Source organism: Trichechus manatus, unplaced genomic scaffold (genome assembly GCF_000243295.1).
Source record: "Trichechus manatus latirostris isolate Lorelei unplaced genomic scaffold, TriManLat1.0 scaffold00044, whole genome shotgun sequence".
In the NCBI taxonomy this organism is placed as follows: domain Eukaryota; kingdom Metazoa; phylum Chordata; class Mammalia; order Sirenia; family Trichechidae; genus Trichechus; species Trichechus manatus.
The window spans coordinates 15,156,950-15,176,370 of NW_004443980.1; the positions used below are offsets into that span (position 1 = coordinate 15,156,950).

The 19,421-nt window shown below is 40.9% G+C and overlaps 1 protein-coding gene across 1 annotated transcript in view; it reads left to right on the top strand.

Annotated features, from left to right (window-relative positions):
- The first annotated feature begins 251 nt into the window (after window positions 1–251).
- SUGT1 (SGT1 homolog, MIS12 kinetochore complex assembly cochaperone) overlaps window positions 252–19,421 on the top strand; it is a 78,401-nt gene continuing 59,231 nt past the window's right edge. Inside the window, exons 1-2 of the mRNA XM_023731653.1 lie at window positions 252–395; window positions 478–535. Of these exons, the coding sequence (XP_023587421.1) occupies window positions 358–395; window positions 478–535 (96 nt within the window). The 5' untranslated portion in view covers window positions 252–357. The remainder of the gene's footprint in view (window positions 396–477; window positions 536–19,421) is intronic.

A 19,421-nucleotide genomic window follows, 5' to 3' on the forward strand; every position in this document is an offset into this window, starting at 1 on the left:
TAAGTTACAAAAGTACTTTTTAGTTACTGCCCCTTAGAAAGTGTGGACGGCTCTGCCGGTGGCGGAACAAAGTGCGAACGTGGATACGGAGGCCTTTCCGTAACCATGGCTGCGAGGGGCGGGGACTGGGAGTGCTTTGGTCACGAGACCTGGGGGCTGGCCGGGAGGAATCGGTCCTCCACGATCCCAGCCGGCCTCGAGCCCGCTGTTTGCCTCTCCTCCCCTCTCCCGCACGCTGCGTGCCTGCTCGTTGGCTACTGAGGACGGAAGCTCGTTTGGTGTTTCTCGAGAAGTTTCCCCGTTTGGCGGCGGCGAAGCTGGTAGCCTCGGTTTTCAGAGTAGTAGTGAGTACTGGGGATGGCGGCGGCTGCAGCAGGACCTGCAACACCTCAGAGGTGCGTGTTTTTTCTTTCCTTTGGTTTTTTTTTTAAAGCCTCCTTTTTTTAGTCCGCTTAGCTGAAGTTGTTTTCCTGGCAGGTTTTTCCGGAGCCTCTCAGATGCTCTGATCGACGAGGACCCCCAGGCGGCGTTAGAGGTGAGAGCGGCTCTCTGCCTCCTCCGTTTTCATTTGGAGAACCGGGCCGCGTCGGGTTAGCCAATTCCGCCTCTTCCCAGCTCTGTCTTCCTGGGGCCGGGGCTGCTGTGTTTACTGTGTCTCAGCTCCAGTACTAAGAGCCTCAGTTTCCTTTCTTTATGCCCACAGTGGCTCCGGTGTCCCAGACCCTCTCCTCGGCCCTCCCACTCCTAGGTTCCCGGCATTTCCGCGGCTGCTTAGAAAATAATTTTTTTTTTCTGTTTTATTTCTTTGGGGGGGGGGTCTAAAAAAATTTTTAATGACATTTGTGAGTGGAAGAAAAGAGTGAAATCTGGGCTTGATGATAGTTTTTAAGACGGTTTTTAATGTGACAGTCTTTCCCATTTTTGTACCAGGTACTGGGTTAAGGACCTTTATGAACTCACAAAAACCTCTTTGTCCCGGAAAGTTTCCAGATGTCTTGTGTCTTAGTTTCTTCGTGCTGCTGTAACAGAAATACCACACGTCGGTGGCTTTTAAGAACAGAAATTTGTTTTTTTACAGTTGAGAAGGCTAGAAGTCCAAATTCAGGGCACTGGCTACAGGGGAAGGCTCTCTGTCAGTTCTGGTGGAGGACCCTTGTCTCAGCTTCTGTACTCGTTGCTGTCGAGTGGATTCCGGCTCAGCTGACCCAGTAGGACATAGTAGAACTGCCCCATAGGGTTTCCAAGGCTGTGATCTTTACAGCAGATAACCACATCTTTCTTCTGCTGAGTGGCTGGAGCGTTCAAACTGTTGACCTTTCGGCTAGCAGCTAAGGCTTCACCACTGTACTACTAGGGCTAGTAAGCTTCTGTAGCCCCAGCTGTAACTCAGAAGTGATTAGGTTTAGGGCAAACCCTACACCGATATGGCCTGATTAACATAACAAAACGGTGTTTACAAATAGGATTACATCCACAGGAATAGGGGTCAGGACCCCAACACATATTTTGGGGAACACAACACGTTGTCACTCTTTATACAGCAGGTTTATTTTGGGCTGGGGGAGTTCCTGTGTGCAGAGCACAGACTTGCTTGCAAAGCAATGTGTGTGTGCAGTGGAAAACAGAATGTAAAGCTGTAAAGGAGCAAGAATTAAATAATAATAAAGAACCCAAGCTAAGGTTACCTGATGAAGTGTATCAGAAAATTTAGCCTGAAGTTTCTTGTCTTCATCCACAGAAAAAAGGGAACCTCGTTAGATTGCTGAAATCTAATGTAAGTAAAGTTAGGAATTTGAGGCAAGAGAGTCTGTTTCCTAGCTGTGACTTCTAAAAAGAATTTATTATGTAGGTGGTCGGTTGGTCCTCTTTGAGGAGGTGACATTTTAGTAGAGACTTGAAGGAATGAGGGAGTGAACTTGGAAGCTCTGGGGAGAGAGCATTCCAGGCAGGAAGAACAGTCTGTGCAAAGATCCTGAGGTAGGAATAGAGTTGGCCTGTACCAAACCCCACCCAGTGCTGTCAAGTGCATTCCAACTCATTGTGACCGTATAGGACAGAGTAGAACAGACTGTCACATCCATCTCCTGTGGAGTGGCTGGGACTACCAGTCTTTTGGTTAGAAGCCAAGTGCTTTAACCACTGCACTACCAGGGCTCCTTTGGCCTATACAAGGAACAGCAAAAAGGCCTATTGACAAGAGTGGGATGAAAGAAGAATAGGAGATGAGGTTGCAGAGGAAACCAGGGGATAGGTGTCTTAGGGCTGTTTAGGTCAAGGATTGTTTGGATTTCCATGTGAAGGTCTTGAAATTGGTGATTGATGAGTCTGTTGTTTTATAATGTTTCATAGGGAGGCTTCTGGAATCAGTATTGGAATAATGTTACAGGTGGTACTGAGAATTTATCACCACAATTATATTAGCTAGACAGCTGTTAGTTTTTGGAATCCATATTTGTTATAGTCCTGTTAGGCCCATGGCTTCTTTGGAAATCCAGTTTACTTACAAGTTGCTTTTAATGGATTTCATTATCACTTTCCATCTTGCTTGAAGCAGTTCTACTCTGTAACACATGGGGTCCCCACAAGTCAGAGTCGACACGACAGCAGTGAGATTTTTTTGTTTCCATCTTGTTTTACTTTTTTAAAATTTAGTTTGTTGTTGTGGAGAATATACATGGCAAAACATACACTAATTCAGCTGTTTCTACATATACAATTCAGTGACATTGATTACTTTCTTTGAGTTGTGCAGCCATCTTCACTCTCATTTTCTGAGTTACTGCCCCATTAACTTAAACTCACAGCCCCATAAAGTTCTTCTCTAATCTTTTGAGTTACTGTTGTTACCTTGATCCCATCCTATATACATCTTAAAAGAGTTTAATGCTCAAGGCAGACATTTTTTTTCTTCTCTTTTTTTTTTTTTTTAAATTGTACTTCAGGTGAAGGTTTACAGAACAAATAGTTTGTCATTAAACAGTAGTACACATATTGTTTTATGACATTGGTTAACAACCCCACAACATGTCAACCCTCTCCCTTCTCGGCCTTTTTTTTTTGGTGAAAATACACATAGCCAAAGATACACCATTTCAAAAATTTCTACATGCACAGTTCAGTGACATCGACTACGCTGTTGCAGTTGTGCTGCTATTTTCACTTTAGATGAAGGTTTACAGAACAAAATAGTTTCTCATTAAACAGTACACATCTTGCCCTATGACAGTGGTTAACAACCTCACTACACATCAACACTGTCCTTACTCAACCTTGGGTTCCCTATCACCAGCTTTCCTGTCCCCTTCTGCCTTCTAGTCCTTGTTCCTGGACTGCTGTGCTCAAGGCAGACATTTTTTAATAGTTGAACTACTGTTTTGTTTTAAGAAAACGTTAGGGGTATTTTTGGTTTAAGGATTAAAGATTTCTCAAGGCAGTAGTTTCAGGGGTTCATCCAAACTTTATGGCTCCAGGAAGTTCATGGTCTGTGAGAATTTGAAATTCTGTTCTGCATTTTCCCCTTTTTGATGAGGATTCTTCTATGGAATCTTTGATCAAGACGTTCAGTAATGTAGCTTGGGCACCATCCAGTTCTTCTGGTCTCATGACAAAGAAGGCAGTTGTTTATGGAGGCAATTAGCCACACATTCCATGTCCTCCTCATATTCCTGATTCTCTTCCTTTATTGCTCCAGGCGAATCATCTTGCTTTACTTTTTAAAAAAATCTTGAGTTTTGAAATATAGTACATAAATCTTGTACAGCCTGATAAATTTTTATGAGTGTTTACACTTGTATAACCAACACCCAGATCAAGATACAGAAAGCTCTATCCTGTAAGGCTTCCTCATACTCCTTTCCCAGCTGGTAACTCCCCTTACCCACCAGGTAACCCCTATTCTGACCTCCACCATAAATTAGTTTTACTTGTTCTTGCACTTTATGTGAACAGAATCATACAGTAGGTACTCTGAGTGTAGGTAACATGCTTCCTAATTGTTCTATTTAATAACAACTCTTTTTTCATTGCTGTGTAGTGTTTCATTGTATGACTGTAGCACAACTTACTTATTACAATATGTATTTAGGTTATTTCCACTTAGTTAGCTATTATGCTACCGTGAACATTTTTATACGTGTATTTTGATAAACGCATGCACTCCTTTCTTATGGCTATATACCTAGAAGTGGAATTGCATAGGGTAGGTAGGTGGTTAGCTTTAGTACCTTAATTATCTTAATTACCTTAAGTGTGGCTCCTAGACCAGCAGTATTAACATCTCTTGGGAACTCATTAGAAATGCAGATTCTTGGACCCTATCCCAGACTTACTGAAAGTCTTTTAGAACTCACGTGGTTCAATACTTCTTACCCTTCCATTTTACAGAAGAAAACTGAGACCTAAAGAAATCGGAGTAATCTATTATAGAGATAATATACAGCCAGTTAGAAGCAGAACAAGGAGCCCTGGTGGCGCAACGTTTAAGGTTAGTGCTCAGCTACAAACTGAAAGGTTGGCAGTTTGAACCTACCTAGTAGCTCCACAGGAGAAAACTGGCTATTTGCTCCTGTAAAGATGACTGTTGTGTGCCGTTGAATTGATTCTGACTCATAGTCATCCTATAGGACGGAGTATAACTGCCCATAGGGTTTCCTAGGCTGTAATCTTTACGTAATCAGATCACCAGGTCTTTTCTCCTGTGGAGCAGCTGGTAGGTTTGCACCGCCAACCTCTTAGCAGTTGGGTGCTTAACATTGTGCCACCAGGGCTCCTTACCCCTAAAAATGACAGCCTAGAAAACCCTATGCGACAGTTCTACTCGGTCACGTGGTGTAGCTATGAGTCGAAATTGACTCGATTGCACCTAACAACAGACAGAATAAGGCCTCGGGACACAGGTTTCCCGACTCAGTCTAGAGCTGTAGAACAGTGTTCTTAGTGTGGTCCCCAGCCCAGCAGCAGCAGTGTCACCTGGGAACTTGTTAGAAATGCAGTTTCTCAGGCCCTACCACAGACCTGAATCTGAAACTGGGGTTGGGGAGGATGATCGTGACAGGAACCAGCAGTGTTAAGAGGAAGTGATTTTTTTAAACCTGGAGGTGATGTCACAAAGATGAACAGGTAAATGTTAATTATTAAGTAATTGGTAATAATAAATAGAGCTGGAATCTTGATGAGTGAGTCAATTTCTCCCTAGATTTTTCCAGGAGCTACTTTAACAGTAGCCATATTGGAATTCAGGGCACTTGTATTGTGTCATTTAAAATATGTCTATTTTTATACGAGACCATCCAGTTACGAATAAAAGGGGACATGTTTGTATCACATAAGCTAAGTCATATTTTTCATTCATTTAGCTGACATATATTAGTAGCAAATGCTGTATTGGGAACCAGGGATCTAAAGAGAAATAAATTATTGTGCATTGAGGGAGTTTGTGGTCTAGTGGAGACTCAGACAAGTCTACAGGTATTTAAAATATACAATGACTGCCCTAATGGGGTTGTGTATAAAGTATACTGAGAACATAGCAGAGTTGAGGCAGAGTGGGGGAGTAAAAAAAACCTTAAGAAGAGGTTACAGTTTAGGGTGATGAGTGAAGGATGGAGAGGAAACATACACATGTAGATTATGAGAATCTTTTGAGGCCCAGTATGGTAGTGACTAAGGTGCCCTGGTGGCACAATGGCTAAGTAAGTGCTCAGCTGCTGACTGGAAGGTCGGTGTTTTGGACCCACCAGCTGCTCCGTGGGAGAAAGACGTGGCAGTCTGCTTCCGTAAAGGTTACAGCCTTGGAAACCCTGTGGGACAGTTCTGCTCTATCCTATAAGGTCACTGTGAGTCGGAATCGACGTGATGGCAACAGATATGCATAGTAACTGAGTACAGGCTCAGGTCAGACAGGTTGGGTTCAAATACATCCATTCCTCACTTGTCAACATGGTTGAGTTCCAAAGTCCAGGTTGTTATGCAGAAATTGGCGTTATGTGAAAATGGAGGATGACCACATCATTACATAACTGCCAAACCACTGAGAATCATGGCCCATCGAAGTTGACACATGATTTTAACCATCACAGCCAGCATTACTCTGGCCTCATACCTCAGCGTTCATTATTGCCAGAGGTACATTGTTAATGCACAAAATAGTTGAAGTAGATATTTTACTGTTGTCACAAATGTGAATTGTCAGATTACAATATAATTGTTAAGTGAGGAGTACTGGTTTCACTCTAGATGTGTGACTTCAGGGAAATTCTTACTACCTCCTGATCAGATTTCCTGTTGTAAAATCAGAATAAATAGGGCGTACTTCAAAGAGTTATTGTGAAGATAAATGAGGTACTCTGTGTTATATGCTTAGCACAGTGCCTGGCATATAGTAAGGGCTGTATAACTGTTCTTATTTTGGGACCATGAGTTGTTTAGTAGTGTTAGAGCATAAAACGTAAGGAGGCAAGTGTTAGGAGATAAAGGCTAGACAAGTAGAATCCAGGCCATCAAGGACATTACATTGCAGCCAGAATTTTCATTTTTATCCTATGGGCGTGGAGAGGGAAGAAATTGAAGGCTGGAAATTAAATAATCTGAAATGCATGTTTGAAAACCCACTTTAAAAACAGCGTAGCTAATGGATTGGATGAGGCTCAAGGGACAGCAGGAAGATAGTAGTACAGATGAAGTAAAAGAGTATCTGAATCTGGGGCAGTGGTTGAGGGTATGGAGAGGAATTAGTTGATGTGCAGTGCACTGGTCTTGGTAACATTTGGAATATAAAAGTGACTCCCGTGTTTTCTGGCATGTGCAGTTTGGTGGCAGTTGGTACCATTCACTAAGATAGCACTTAGAAGATAGCATTCAGGATGGGAAAAAGTTTGAGGAGAGGAGATGATTTTAAATTTTGAATGATGTGTATGGGTTATCTCTAACATGTCAGGTGAAGTTTAATAGAAAATTAGCTTTATGGGGCTATTGCTCTGGAGCACTATCTAGACTCAAGATAGACTGAGAGTCAGCAACATATATGTTGAAGTCCTGGATACTAAAGAAGTCATTCAAAGAATGATGCTAGAGAGGAAGAAATCTTAAGTATTGAGCCCTAGGAAAACACAAGTATTAAAGAGACTCGCAGAGTAATAGACTGAAAGGCCTGGTCTGTATTCTTGGGGCACAGAAAGATAGGAATCAGTTGGATTTGGTAAGAAGGGGTGATTAGTGACTTTGGGAAGATTAGAGAGACAGATGTTTTTATTGTCTGGGAAAGGAGACAAGGGCAAAGTAGAGAATATGGAAAAGGTTGAGAAAAGTCTGTGAGGAGAGAAATCAGCACCTTTATTGAGTGCTTACTGTGTGTTAGGTGTAGATGTAGACAAGCCCCAAACCCAGAAGTCATCTTTGATTTCCCTTATCTCTCATATTCAACCCATTGGCAAGTCATGCTGGTTCTAATATATTTCAGCTCTTTGTCCTTCCCTTCATCTTTATCGCCACCACCCAACTCCTAGCCTGGATTTAATGTAATTTCTCCTCTTGTTATGATGTGTTCTTTATATAGCAGCCAGAATGACATTTAAAAAAGTGTGAATTGGACTGTGTCTCTCCATTACTAAAAATGGACCTTCCAACAGCTTCTATCACTTTTTAGGTTCAAAGTTGTAGTAGCTTTGATAAGGTACAAGATGAGATTCTTGAGGTAGGCATCTTGGAGCATTCATTGCTGTCAAGCTTCTAAACACACTGGCTTTTCTTTCTGTTAATTTTTTTAAATTTTTTCCCATACAAAAATTCATACATAGTTATGTGACTCTAAGTGCTCTCCCTGTATTGTGACAGCACACTTCTCCTTTCCACCCCAGATTCCCCATGTCCATTCAACCAGCTACTAACCCTCTCCGCCTTCCCATCTCATCTCTGGACAGAAGCTGTCCGTTTAGTCTCTTGTATCTACTTGAGCTAAGAGGCACATTCCTCAAGAGTATCATTTTATGTCTCACAGCCCCGTCCAATCCCTGTCTGAAGAATTGGCCTCAGAAATTGTTTTATTTCTGGGCTGATAGATAATCCAGGGGCCATGCTTTCCAGGGTACCTCCAGTCTCAGACCATTAAGTCTGGTCTTCTTACTAGAATTTGAGTTCTGCACCCCACCTTTCTTCTGCTCCATCAGGGACTCTCTGTTGTGTTCCCTGTCAGGGCAGTCATTGGTGGTAACCAGGAACCATCTAGTTCTTCTAGTCTCAGGCTGATGAAGTCTCTGGTTTACGTGGCCCTTTCTGTCTCTTGGGCTACTACTTTCCTTGTATCTTTGGTGTTCTTCGTTCTCCTTTACTCCAGCTGGTTGGGATCAGTTGCTGCATCTTAGATGGCTGCTTGCAAGCTTTTAAGACCCCAGACACCACTCACCAAAGTAGGATGCAGAGCATTTTCTTAATAAACTTTGTTATGCCAGTTGACCTAGATGTCCCCTGAAAGCATGGTCCCCAGACCCCTAGCCCTGCTACTCTGTCCCTCAGAGTGTTTGATTGTATTCAGGAAACTTCTTAGCTGTAGTTTAGTCCAGTTGTGCTGACTTCCCCGCTAGTGAGTGCTGTCCACCCCTTCACCTAAGATAATTCTTATCTACTATCCAGTTAGTAAATAACCTTCCCTCTCCCTCCCTACCCCGCTAACCATCAAAGAATGTTTTCTTCTGTGTTTAAATCTTTTCTTGACTTTTTATAATAGTGGTCTTATACAGTATTTGTCCTTCTGTGACTGACTAAATTTACTCAGTATACTGAGTTCCAGCTTCCTCCATGTTATGTTTCACGGCTTCATCGCTGTTCTTTATCGTTGCATAGTATTCTGTTGTGTGGATATGCCATAATTTGTTTATCCCTTCATCCCTTGATGGGCATGTAGGTTGTTTCCATCTTTTTGCTATTGTGAACAGTGCTGCAGTGAACATGGGTGTGCATATATCTACTCATGTGACGGCTCTGATTTCTCTAGGATATATTCCAAGGAGCAGGATAGCTGGATTGTATGGTACTTCTATTTCTAGCTTTTTAAGGAAGCGCCAAATCGATTTCCAAAGTGCTTGTACCATTTTACATTCCCACGAACAGCGTAGAAGTGTTCCAGTCTCTCCACAACCTCTCCAGCATTTATTTGTGTTTTTTTGGATTACTGCTAGCCTTGTTGAGGTGAGATGCTATCTCATTGTAGTTTTGATCTGCATTTCTCTAATGGCTAACAATCGTGAGCATTTCTTCATGTGGCTGTTAGCCACCTGAATATCTTCTTTTGCCTGTTCATATCGTTTGCCCATTTTTTAATTGGGTTATTTGTCCTTTTGTTGTTGAGGTTTTGCAGTATCTTGTGGATTTTAGACATTAGACTCTGATTGCATTTGTCGTAGCCCCAGATTTTTTCCCAGTCTGTAGGTTGTCTTTTTACTCTTCTGGTGAAATCTTTTGATGAGCATAAGGTTTGATTTTTAGAAGCTCCCATTTATCTAGTCTCTCTTGCGGTGCTCGTACATTGTTACTTATGGTTCGTATTCCGTTTATGCCATATTAGGGTTCCTAGCATTGTCCCTATTTTTTGTTCCATCATCTTATCGTTTTTGATTTTATATTTAAGTGTTTGATCCATTTTGAGTTAGTTTTTGTGCATGGTGTGAGGTATGGCTCTTGTTTCAGTTTTTTTGCAGATGGATATCCAGTATGCCAGCATCATTTGTTAAAAGAGACTGTCTTTTCCCCAGTTAACGGACTTTGAGCCTTTGGCAAACATCAGCTCCTCTTAGGTGGATGACTTTACATCTGGATACTCAATTCTGTTCCATTGGTCTATGTATCGGTTGTTGTACTAGTACCAGGCTGTCTTGACTACCGTGGCAGGTATAATAGGTTTTAAAATGAGATGGTGTGAGGCCTCCCACTTTGTTCTTCTTTAGTGATGCTTTACTTACTCGGGGGCTCTTCTTTTTCCATATGAAATTGGTGATTTGTTTCTCCATCTCATTAAAAAATGCCATTGGAATTTGGATCAGGATTGCATTGTATCTTTAGATCGCTTTGGGTAGAATTGACATTTTCACAATATTGAGTCTTCCTGTCCATGAACAAGGTATGTTTTTCCACTCATGCAGGTCTCTCTTGGTTTCTTGCAGTAGCGTCTTGTAGTTTTCATTGTATAGGTCTTTTACGTTTCTGGTTAGATTTATTTCTAAGTATTTTATCTTTTTGGGGGCTATTGTAAATGGTATTGATTTGGTGATTTCCTCTTCGAGGTTCTTTGTTGGTGTAAAGGAATCCAACTGATTTTTGTATGTTTTATCTTGTATCCTGAAACTTTGCTGAAATCTTCTATTAGTTCCAGTATTTTTCTTGTGGATTCTTTCAGGTTTTCTGTGTATAAGATCATATCATCTGCAAATAGAGATACACTGACTTCTTCCTTACCAATTTGGATGTCCTTTATTTCTTTTTCTAGCCTAATTGCTCTGGCTAGGACCTCCGGCACAATGTTGAATAAGAGTGGTGATAAAGGACATCCTTGTCTTGTTCCCATTCTCAAGGGGAATGCTTTCAGTGTCTCTCCATTTAGGATGATGTTGGCTGTTGGCTTTGTATAAATGCCCTTCATTATACTGAGGAGTTTCTCTTCTATTCCTATTTTGTTGAGAGTTTTTATCATGAATGGGTGTTGGACTTTGTCATATGCCTATTCTGTGTCGATTGATACGATCATGTGGTTCTTGTCTTTTGTTTCATTAATGTGATGGATTACATAGATTGTTTTTCTAATGTTGAAGCATCCCTGCATACCTGGTAGAAATCCCACTTGATCATGTTGAATTATTTTTTTGATGTGTTGCTGAATTCTATTGGCTAGAATTTTATTGAGGATTTTTGCATCTGTATTCATGAGGGATACTGGTCTGTCATTTTCTTTTTTTGTGATGTCTTTACCTGGTTTTGGTATCAGGGTTATGCTGGCTTCATAAAATGAATTTGGGAGTATTCCATCCTTTTCTGTGCTCTGAAATACCTTTGGTAGTAGTGGTGTTAACTCTTCTCTGAAAGTTTGATAGAATTCTCCAGTGAAACCATCCCGGCCAGGGCTTTTTTTTGTTGGGAGTGTTTAGATTACCTTTTCAATCTCTTCTTTTCTTATGGGTTTATTTAGTAGTTCTTCCTCTGTGTTAGTTTAGGTAGGTAGTGTGAGTTTCTAGAAATGTGTCCATTTCCTCTAGGTTTTCAAATTTGTTAGAGTACAATTTTTCATAGTACTCTGTTATGATTGTTTTAATTTCAGTTGGGTCTGTTGCGATATCACCCATCTCATTTCTTATACGGGTTATCTTCTTCCTCTCCTGTTTTTCTTTTGTCAGTTTGGCCAGTGGCTTAGCAGTTTTGTTGATCTTTTCAAGGAACCAGCTTTTGGTCTTGTTAACTCTTTCAGTTGTTTTTCTGTTCTCTATTTCATTTAATTGTGCTCTCATTCTTACTGTTTGCTTTCTTCTTTTGCCTGACGGCTTGTTTTGCTGCTGTCTTCCTTCTTTTTCCAGTTGTAGGTTTAATGTTTTGATTACGGCCCTTTCTTTTTGGATGTGTGCATTTATTGCTATAAACTGACTGTTTTTGCTGCGTCCCAAAGGTTCTGATAGGATGTGTTTTCATTCTCGTTTGATTCTATGAATGTCTTTATTCCATCCTTAATTTCTTCTGTAACCCAGTAGTTTTTGAGCAAGGTGTTGTTCAGTTTCCATGTGTTTGAGTTTTTTTTTCCTTGCTTTTTTTGTTACTGATTTCTACTTTTATGGCTTTATGGTCAGAAAAGATCCTTTGTAATATTTTGATGCTTTGGATTATGTTAAGGCTTGCTTTATGGCTTAATACGTGGTGTATTCTGAAGAATGTTCCATGTGCATTGGAAAAGAAAGTATACTTGGCTGCTTTTGGGTGGAGTGTTCAGTAAATGTCTGTGAGATCAAGTTGGTTGATTGTAGCATTTAGTTCTTCCGTGTCTTTGTTGAGCTTCTTACTGGATGTTCTGTCCTTCACCGAAAGTGGTGTGTTGAAGTCTTCTACTGCTTTTGTGGAGCTGTCTATCTCTCTTTTCAGTGCTGTTGGAGTTTATGTATTTTGGAGCCCTGTTGTTGGGTGCGTAAATATTTATTATGGTTTTGTACTCCTGGTGTATTGACCGTTTAATCATTATATAGTGTCCTTTATCCTTTGTGGTGGATTTTACTTTAAAGTCCATTTAGCCAGAGATGAGTATTGCCACTCCTGTTCTTTTTTGAGTGTTATTTGCTTGATATTTTTTTTTCCCATCCTTTGAGTTTTAGTTTGTGTCTTTAAGTCTACGGTGTGTCTCTTGTAGGCAGAGTATAGACAGATTGTATTTTTTAATTCAGTCTGCCACTGTCTGTCTCTTTATTGGTGCATTTAGTCCATTTATATTCGGCGTAATTGTTGATAGGTATGAGTTTAGTGCTGTCGTTTTGATGTTTTTTTTTAATGTGTTGTTCATAGTTTCTTTGTTCTACTTCATTTCTGTGCTGAGTTGTTTTTCTTTATGTATTTTCTTTTTATCTTTTTCATTGTTGTTGATTTTGTGTCTGCTGAGTCTTTATTTTTTTTAGTTTTTTATCTTGACTTGTAGGTGTGTTTCCTTTGTGGTTACCTTAATATTTACCCCTTTTTTTCTAAGTTTATACCAGTCTTTAAGTTCTTTATATCCCCTTGACGACTTCTATATATGAAAACTCTGTGTCTGCATTTTTTAAGTTCCTCTTTTTTGTGTTAATGTTGTTGTCTTTTACATATTGTCATCTGTTTCCCTGTTTTCAGTGTTTTAGCTTTAATTACCTTTTGTGACTTCCCTATCTGGGTTGATATCTGGTTGCTCTGTCCTGTGTTTTAGTTTTGGGTTGTTATCTGATGTTACTGATTTTCTAATGGAGGACTCCCTTTAGTATTTCTTGTAATTTTGGTTTGGTTTTTGCAAATTCCCTGAACTTCTGTTTATCTGAAAATTCCCTAATTTTTCCATCATATTTGAGAGACAGTTTTGCTGGATATATAATTCTTGGCTAGCAGTTTTTTTTCCCACAAGGCTTTATATATGCCATCCCATTGCCTTCTTGCCTGCATGGTTTCTGCTGAGTAGTCCAAGCTTATTCTTATTGATTCTCCTTTGTAGATGACTTTTTGTTTATCCCTAGCCACTCTTAAAATTCTCTTGGTCTTTGGTTTTGGCAAGTTTGATTATGTCTTGGTGACTTTGTTTTTGGATCTACCTTATTAAGGGTTCGGTGAGCATCTTGAATAGATATCTTGTCATCTTTCATGGTATCAGGGAAGTTTTCTGCCAACAAATCTTCAACAATTCTCTCTGTATTTTCTGTTAACTCCCCAACCCTGTTCTGGTACTCCAATCACTCGTATGTTATTCCTCTTGATAGAGTCCCACATTAGTCTTAGGGTTTCTTCATTTTTTTAAATCATTTTATCTGGTGTTTCCTCAAATAAGTTGGTGTCGAGTGCTTTATCTTCAGTCTCACCAACTCTGACTTCCGCTGCCTCAGTTCTTCTGTGACTTTCTGTTGAGTTGTCTAATTCTGAAATTTTATTGTTAATCTTCTGGATTTCTGATTGCTGTCTCTCTGTGGATTCTTGCAGCCTGTTAAATTTGTCATTACACTCTTGTCTAGTCTTTTTAATTTCCTCTATTACGTGTTCCTCGTTTTGCTTAATTTCCTTCCTAATTTGTTGAAGAGTTCTGTATATTAATCTTTTGTGTTCTGCCTCCAGTAATTCCAAGAAATTTTCCTCCTCTGGAAAATTTCTACCTTCTTTATTTTGGGAGCTTGCTGAAGCCGTCATGGATTGCCTCTGTATGTGATTTGATACTGACTGTTGTCTCTGAGGCATCAATAAGTTATTATATTTATTTATTGTATGTTTGCTTACTGTGTCCTAGCTTCTTGTTTTGATATGCCCAAATAGGCTGCTGTATGAGGTAAGTTTGATCATTGGCAACTTTGGAGCTCTCATGTCCTGTCACCAGGTGGTTATATCTGTTACTAGGTATGTGAGCTCAGGAGTCTGCCCACTCCTCCTGTATGGATTCAGCTCAGGTGTCCAGGTAGATAGCCACCAAGTGTGTGGTGTAGGCTGTCTCTTACAGTCCTAGACAGGCATGGGTGATTGGCATAGGCACAGGCTTCTGGCTGCAGCAGGAGGACACACTCTGAGCAAGGCAGGGGGCTGACGGCCGCCCCTGAGTGTCCAGGAGGAAGGCGTGTCTGTTCCCTAGAGTGCGTAGGTGAGTGTGTTTTGCAGCTGGACTATGAGCACCTAATGCTGTTGGCTGTAAGGACTGGGAGGCATCTCGTATTGGTGGGCCCCTATTGCAGGTGGCTAGGTGGCGTGGGTGGAGCCACCAGTCCTCAGGCCCCTGATGTGGGTAGGTGAAGACCCAGCTTAATGGGCAGAGCAGTGTCAAATTTCAAGAACCTGCCACTTCACAGCTAGAGTTAGACTTCTAGTATATACCCTGTTGTACTGCAGTAATGAGGGCCTATGGTATTAAAGTGGCCACACACAAGTCTATGCATGGGGAAAGGCACTCAAAGTCCGTGGATCCCTTATGCCTATGCCTAGGCAAAGGAGCTGTGCCTACCCTGGGTTTCTCACTTAGGGGAACCAGTAGTTTATTTTTTCCCGTTTGTTAATTAGTTCACTCTCCCAGGCTGGGAGAATGGCTCCGGGCATGTGACGGATCCTTCTTCCGGCCCAGGGGACTCAGCAATTGCTGAAGCCGGTCCAGGACCCAGTGCAGTGCAGGTAGCGGGGAGGTAAATAGGACAGAGGTTTTTCCCTAAGGGGGGTATTTTTGATCCACGTGGTAGGCCGTACGTAAGTACTTACCTTTTGTGGAGTGCTGCTTCTCACTGTGTCTGGGTGGCCATGTAGACTCTTTGGTCCTGGGTCTCTCCCAGTGCGGAAAACGTGCTTCCCGAGCACGGCCACTTGCCTGCCTCACCGCTCACCCCCAAGCTGATCCGGCCTGAAAGCTCAGGCTCTCGCTGGCTCAGATCTTGCAACTCCTTGCTGCTTCCGAACCATCTCTCCCTTCCCCTGCCACTCAGTCTGGTTCCTCAACTCTGCCTTTGATGTTCACGGTTCCCAGATTGCCATATGTAATCAAGTCACTTGTTTTTTCGGGTCTTTGTTGTAAGAGGGTCCACTGGAGGCGTCTGACTACTCCGCCATCTTGGCCCCACCTCCTCTTTTTGTTATTTGAACATGTCATGCTCAGTCCTGGTTCAGAGCATTTGAATTTGCCGTTCTTTTGCCTTAAGTGTGCTCTCTCAACCTATGTCTTGTTTTGCTTGGAGATGCTTATTCTTTAGATTTCAGCTGAAATGTCACCTTCTCAGAGAAGAGATCTTCTCACAACTCTGTCTGAGTTGGGCCCCAGTGTAAGCTTCCAGAGAGGTTTGTGAGGAATCTGAGACTAAAGAGGTTAACTTGCTCTAAGTTACACAGCTTGGAAGTGGAAGTCTCTAGATTCAAAGGACCAAGGTCATCTTCGGGGGTAGGGATGAGGGGAGAGGATGGAGGATGATTGAGGACAAACTTGTTAAAGATTTCTTTAGTCGTCGAGTGCTTAACCATCTATGCCACCTGACAGCTACCTAGCAAATCTCCAGTCAGGGATAATTAAGATTATCAACCTTTCTTCCTGACTTTGAAGTAACCGACTAGGGACACCATTAATAGCATAGCTGAGATTGGTTAGCATAAATGTGCAGTGGTACCAGTTCTGCATGGTTCTGTGGTTTTCTTCGGCAGTGCTTCATAGTTCAGGAAGGGAGAAGACAGACTGATAATCTTAGTTATCCCTGACTGGAGATTTGCTAGGTGGCTGTTGGGTGGCACAGATGGTTAAGCACTCGAGTACTAATTGAGGAAGACTGACGATTTGAACCCACCCAGAGGCACCTCGAAAGAAAGGCCTGTGAGCTGCTGCCTGAGGGTCACAGCCTTGAAAACCATACGAAGCAGAGGTCTTTCTGCAGCGTGGGGTCTCCATGCATTGGGATCGACTCCATGGCAACTGGTTTGGTGTTTGCTTTTTGGAAGAAAATGGGAAGTGGAATCAGATTCAGGGGTACCTAGAGCTAAAGGCCCTCAGACAGTCAGTCTGAGCAATCTGCTTTGGCCTTAAACCAAGTTACCTTGTCGAGTAGCAACATTTTAAAAGATCCTCAAACTTTGAAGATTTGGAAATTCATTTTCTAAAATCCAAGTCTTAAACATTCTTTATACCCTAAAAGGAGTTTTTCCTCCATTGTTCTGGGTTACCTAAGTGTACCTTAGGACATATTTCTAATATGTTTGGTGTACTAAAAAAACCCAACCAGTTGCTTTCAAGTCAGTTCTGACTCATGGAAACCCTGTGTGCTTCAGAGTTGAACTGTACTCGATAGGGTTTTCAGTGACTGATATTTTGAAAGTAGATTGCCAGGCCTTTCTTCCGAGGTGTCTTTGGGTAGATTAAAACTGCCAACCTTTCCGTTAGTAGCCAAGCACTTAACCGTTTGCCCCTCGCAGGGACTACTTAACATTTAGTGTAGGTTTACAGTTAAAAAAGAAAAAAAAGCGTTTCGCCACTATAATTCAGATGTGGAACTGGTTTTGTACTTGCCTTTTGAGATACTTCCCTTCAGTTCCTTTGGCAACTGTTGTCACAGAAACAGTAGAACTCTGAAAACATGTCACAAATCAGATGCAGTTAAGACAACCACAACTTATGTCCTTTTTTTGTCTCTAAATTTGATTTATATTGCTGTTGTTGAGAATATACACAGCAAAACATACACCAGTTCAACAGTTTATACATGTACAATTTAGTGACGTTGATGACATTCTTTGAGTTTTGCAACCATTCTCACCCTCACTTTGAGTTGTTTTTCCTCATTAGCCTAAACTCATTGCCCCTTAAGATTCACATCTAATCTTTCCAGTTGCTGCTTTCAGTTTGATCCCATATACATAGTTCTTAAAAGAGCAGAGACTTAAAAGAGACTTGTACGCCAATGTTCATTGCAGCACTGTTCACAATAGTTGAAAGTGGAAACAACTTAAATGACTATCAGCAGATGACTGGATAAACAAAATGTGGTACATACATGCAGTGGAATACTACTCAGCCAGTAAGAGAAATGAAGTCTGCTCAAGGCTGACTTTTTTACTAGTTAAGCTACACTATTGTTTGGTTTTAAGATGACTTCAGGGGATATTTTTGGTTTAGGGTTTAAAGATTATCTCAGAGTATAGTTTCTGGGGTTCATGTGTCCTTCAGAAAGTCTAGAGGATATGAGTATTTGAAATTCTGATCTGTATTCCCCCCTTTTGATCAGGATTCTTCTATAGAATCTTTGATCAAAATGTTTAGTAATGGTAGCTGGGCACTATCCAGTTCTTCTGGTCTAATGGCAAAGGAGGCAGTTAGCCACACCTCCATACCTTCCTCCTATTCCTGACTCTCCTGTTGCTCCAGGTAAATAGAGACCAGTTGTTGTGCCTTGGATGGCTGCTTGCAAGCCTTTAGACCCAAAGCACTATGCAAAAAGCTAGGAGGTAGAACAGAAGCACTAAATACATTATTAGGCAAACTAACTGGAATGTCCCATGAAACACAAACCTCCAAACCAAGGAAATAAATCCCATGAGGTGTTTGGTTGTACATTAGCAGCTTCAGCAGTTGCTGTTTTTCTTTCTTTTTTTCGGTCATTGTAAATATATCTATCACACAACTTTTGCTAGTTCTACTTTATTGACAGCAATTACAGTAATCGGCTGTGCCACCCTACCTTTAATCAGTGCAATTTTTCCATCACTGTTAATTCTCTTCTTCCCCCTCCCTCCTGCCTGGGAAGCACTAATAAACATCAGTCTCTGTATATTTGCTTTTTCTTGTCTTTTATATGTGAGGTCATACCATATTTGTCCTTTTGTGATTGGCTTATTTCGCTCAGCCTAATGTCTTCCCACTCTATCCATACTGTAGCATATATCAAGACTTCATTTCTCCTTCTGGCTGAGTAGTATTCCATTGTGTGTTTGTACCGCATTTTGTTTATCTGTTCATCTGTTGATGGACATTTAGATTGTTTCCTCCTTTTTGCTGTTGCAAATAATGCTGCAGTGAAGATTTGTGTACAAATCTTTATTTGAGTCTCTGCTTTCAAGTCTTTTGGGTATATACCTAGGAGTGGAATTGATGGGTCACATGATAGTTCTATTTTTAGTTTTTTTAAGGAACAGCCACGCATTTCCACACGGGCTATACCACTTTTGCATTCCCACCAGCAATGGATAAGGGCTCTAATTGCCCCACATCCTTGCCAACATTTGTTATTTTATGTTCTTTTACCTTAGCCATCCTAAACCAAAACCAAACCCATTGCTGTCATGTCGATTCTGGCTCATAGTGACCCTATAGGACAGAGTAGAACTGCCCCATGGGGTTTCCAAGGAGCGTCTGGTGGATTTGAACTGGTGACCTTTTGGTTAGCAGCTGAGCCATCCTAATGGGAGTGAAATGGCATTTCATTGTGGTTTTGATTTGCATCTCTCTGATGGTGAATGACGTTGAGAATCTTTTCATGTGTTTGATGGCCATTTGAATGTCCTCTTTGATGAAATGTGTGTTCAGGTCCTTTGCTTATTTTATGATTGGGTTATTTTTGTGGTAAAGTTGTCTTAAGTTTTATATGTCAGTTATTAGATTGTTGTCGAATATATGGTTTCTGAAGATACTTTCCCAGTCGGTAACTTGTCCTTTCACTTTTTTGATAAAGTCTTTTGATGAACAAAAGTTTTTAATTTTTATGAGGTCTCATTTGTCTTTTGATGTTTGCTTTTTTTTTACTATTTTAAATAATGCATTATTGAATGCTAGGCCTCGTAGTATGCCCCCGCTGTTCTTTTAAGAATTTTATGGTTTTAGTTTGCACATTTAGGTACTTAATCCATTTTGAATTTGTTTCTGTGTATGGTGTGAGATGTGTATCCTGTTTCATTTTTCTGCATGTGGAAATCCAATTTTCCCAGCACCATTTATATAAGAAGCTCTTCTTTCCTTGTCGAATGGACTTAGCACCTCTGTAAAAAATCAGTTGACCATAGATGTGTGGGTTTATTTTTGGACTCTCAGTTCTTTTCCATTGGTCTATGTGTCTGTCGTTATACCAGTACCAGGCTGTTTTGATTACTATAGCTATATATTATATTTTAAAATGAGGAAGTGTGAATCCTCCTACTTTGTTCTTTTTCAATATTAGCTATTTGGGGCCTCTTGCCATTCCATATAATGTTGAGGATTGGTTTTTCTAGTTCTGTAAAGAAGGCTGTTGGGA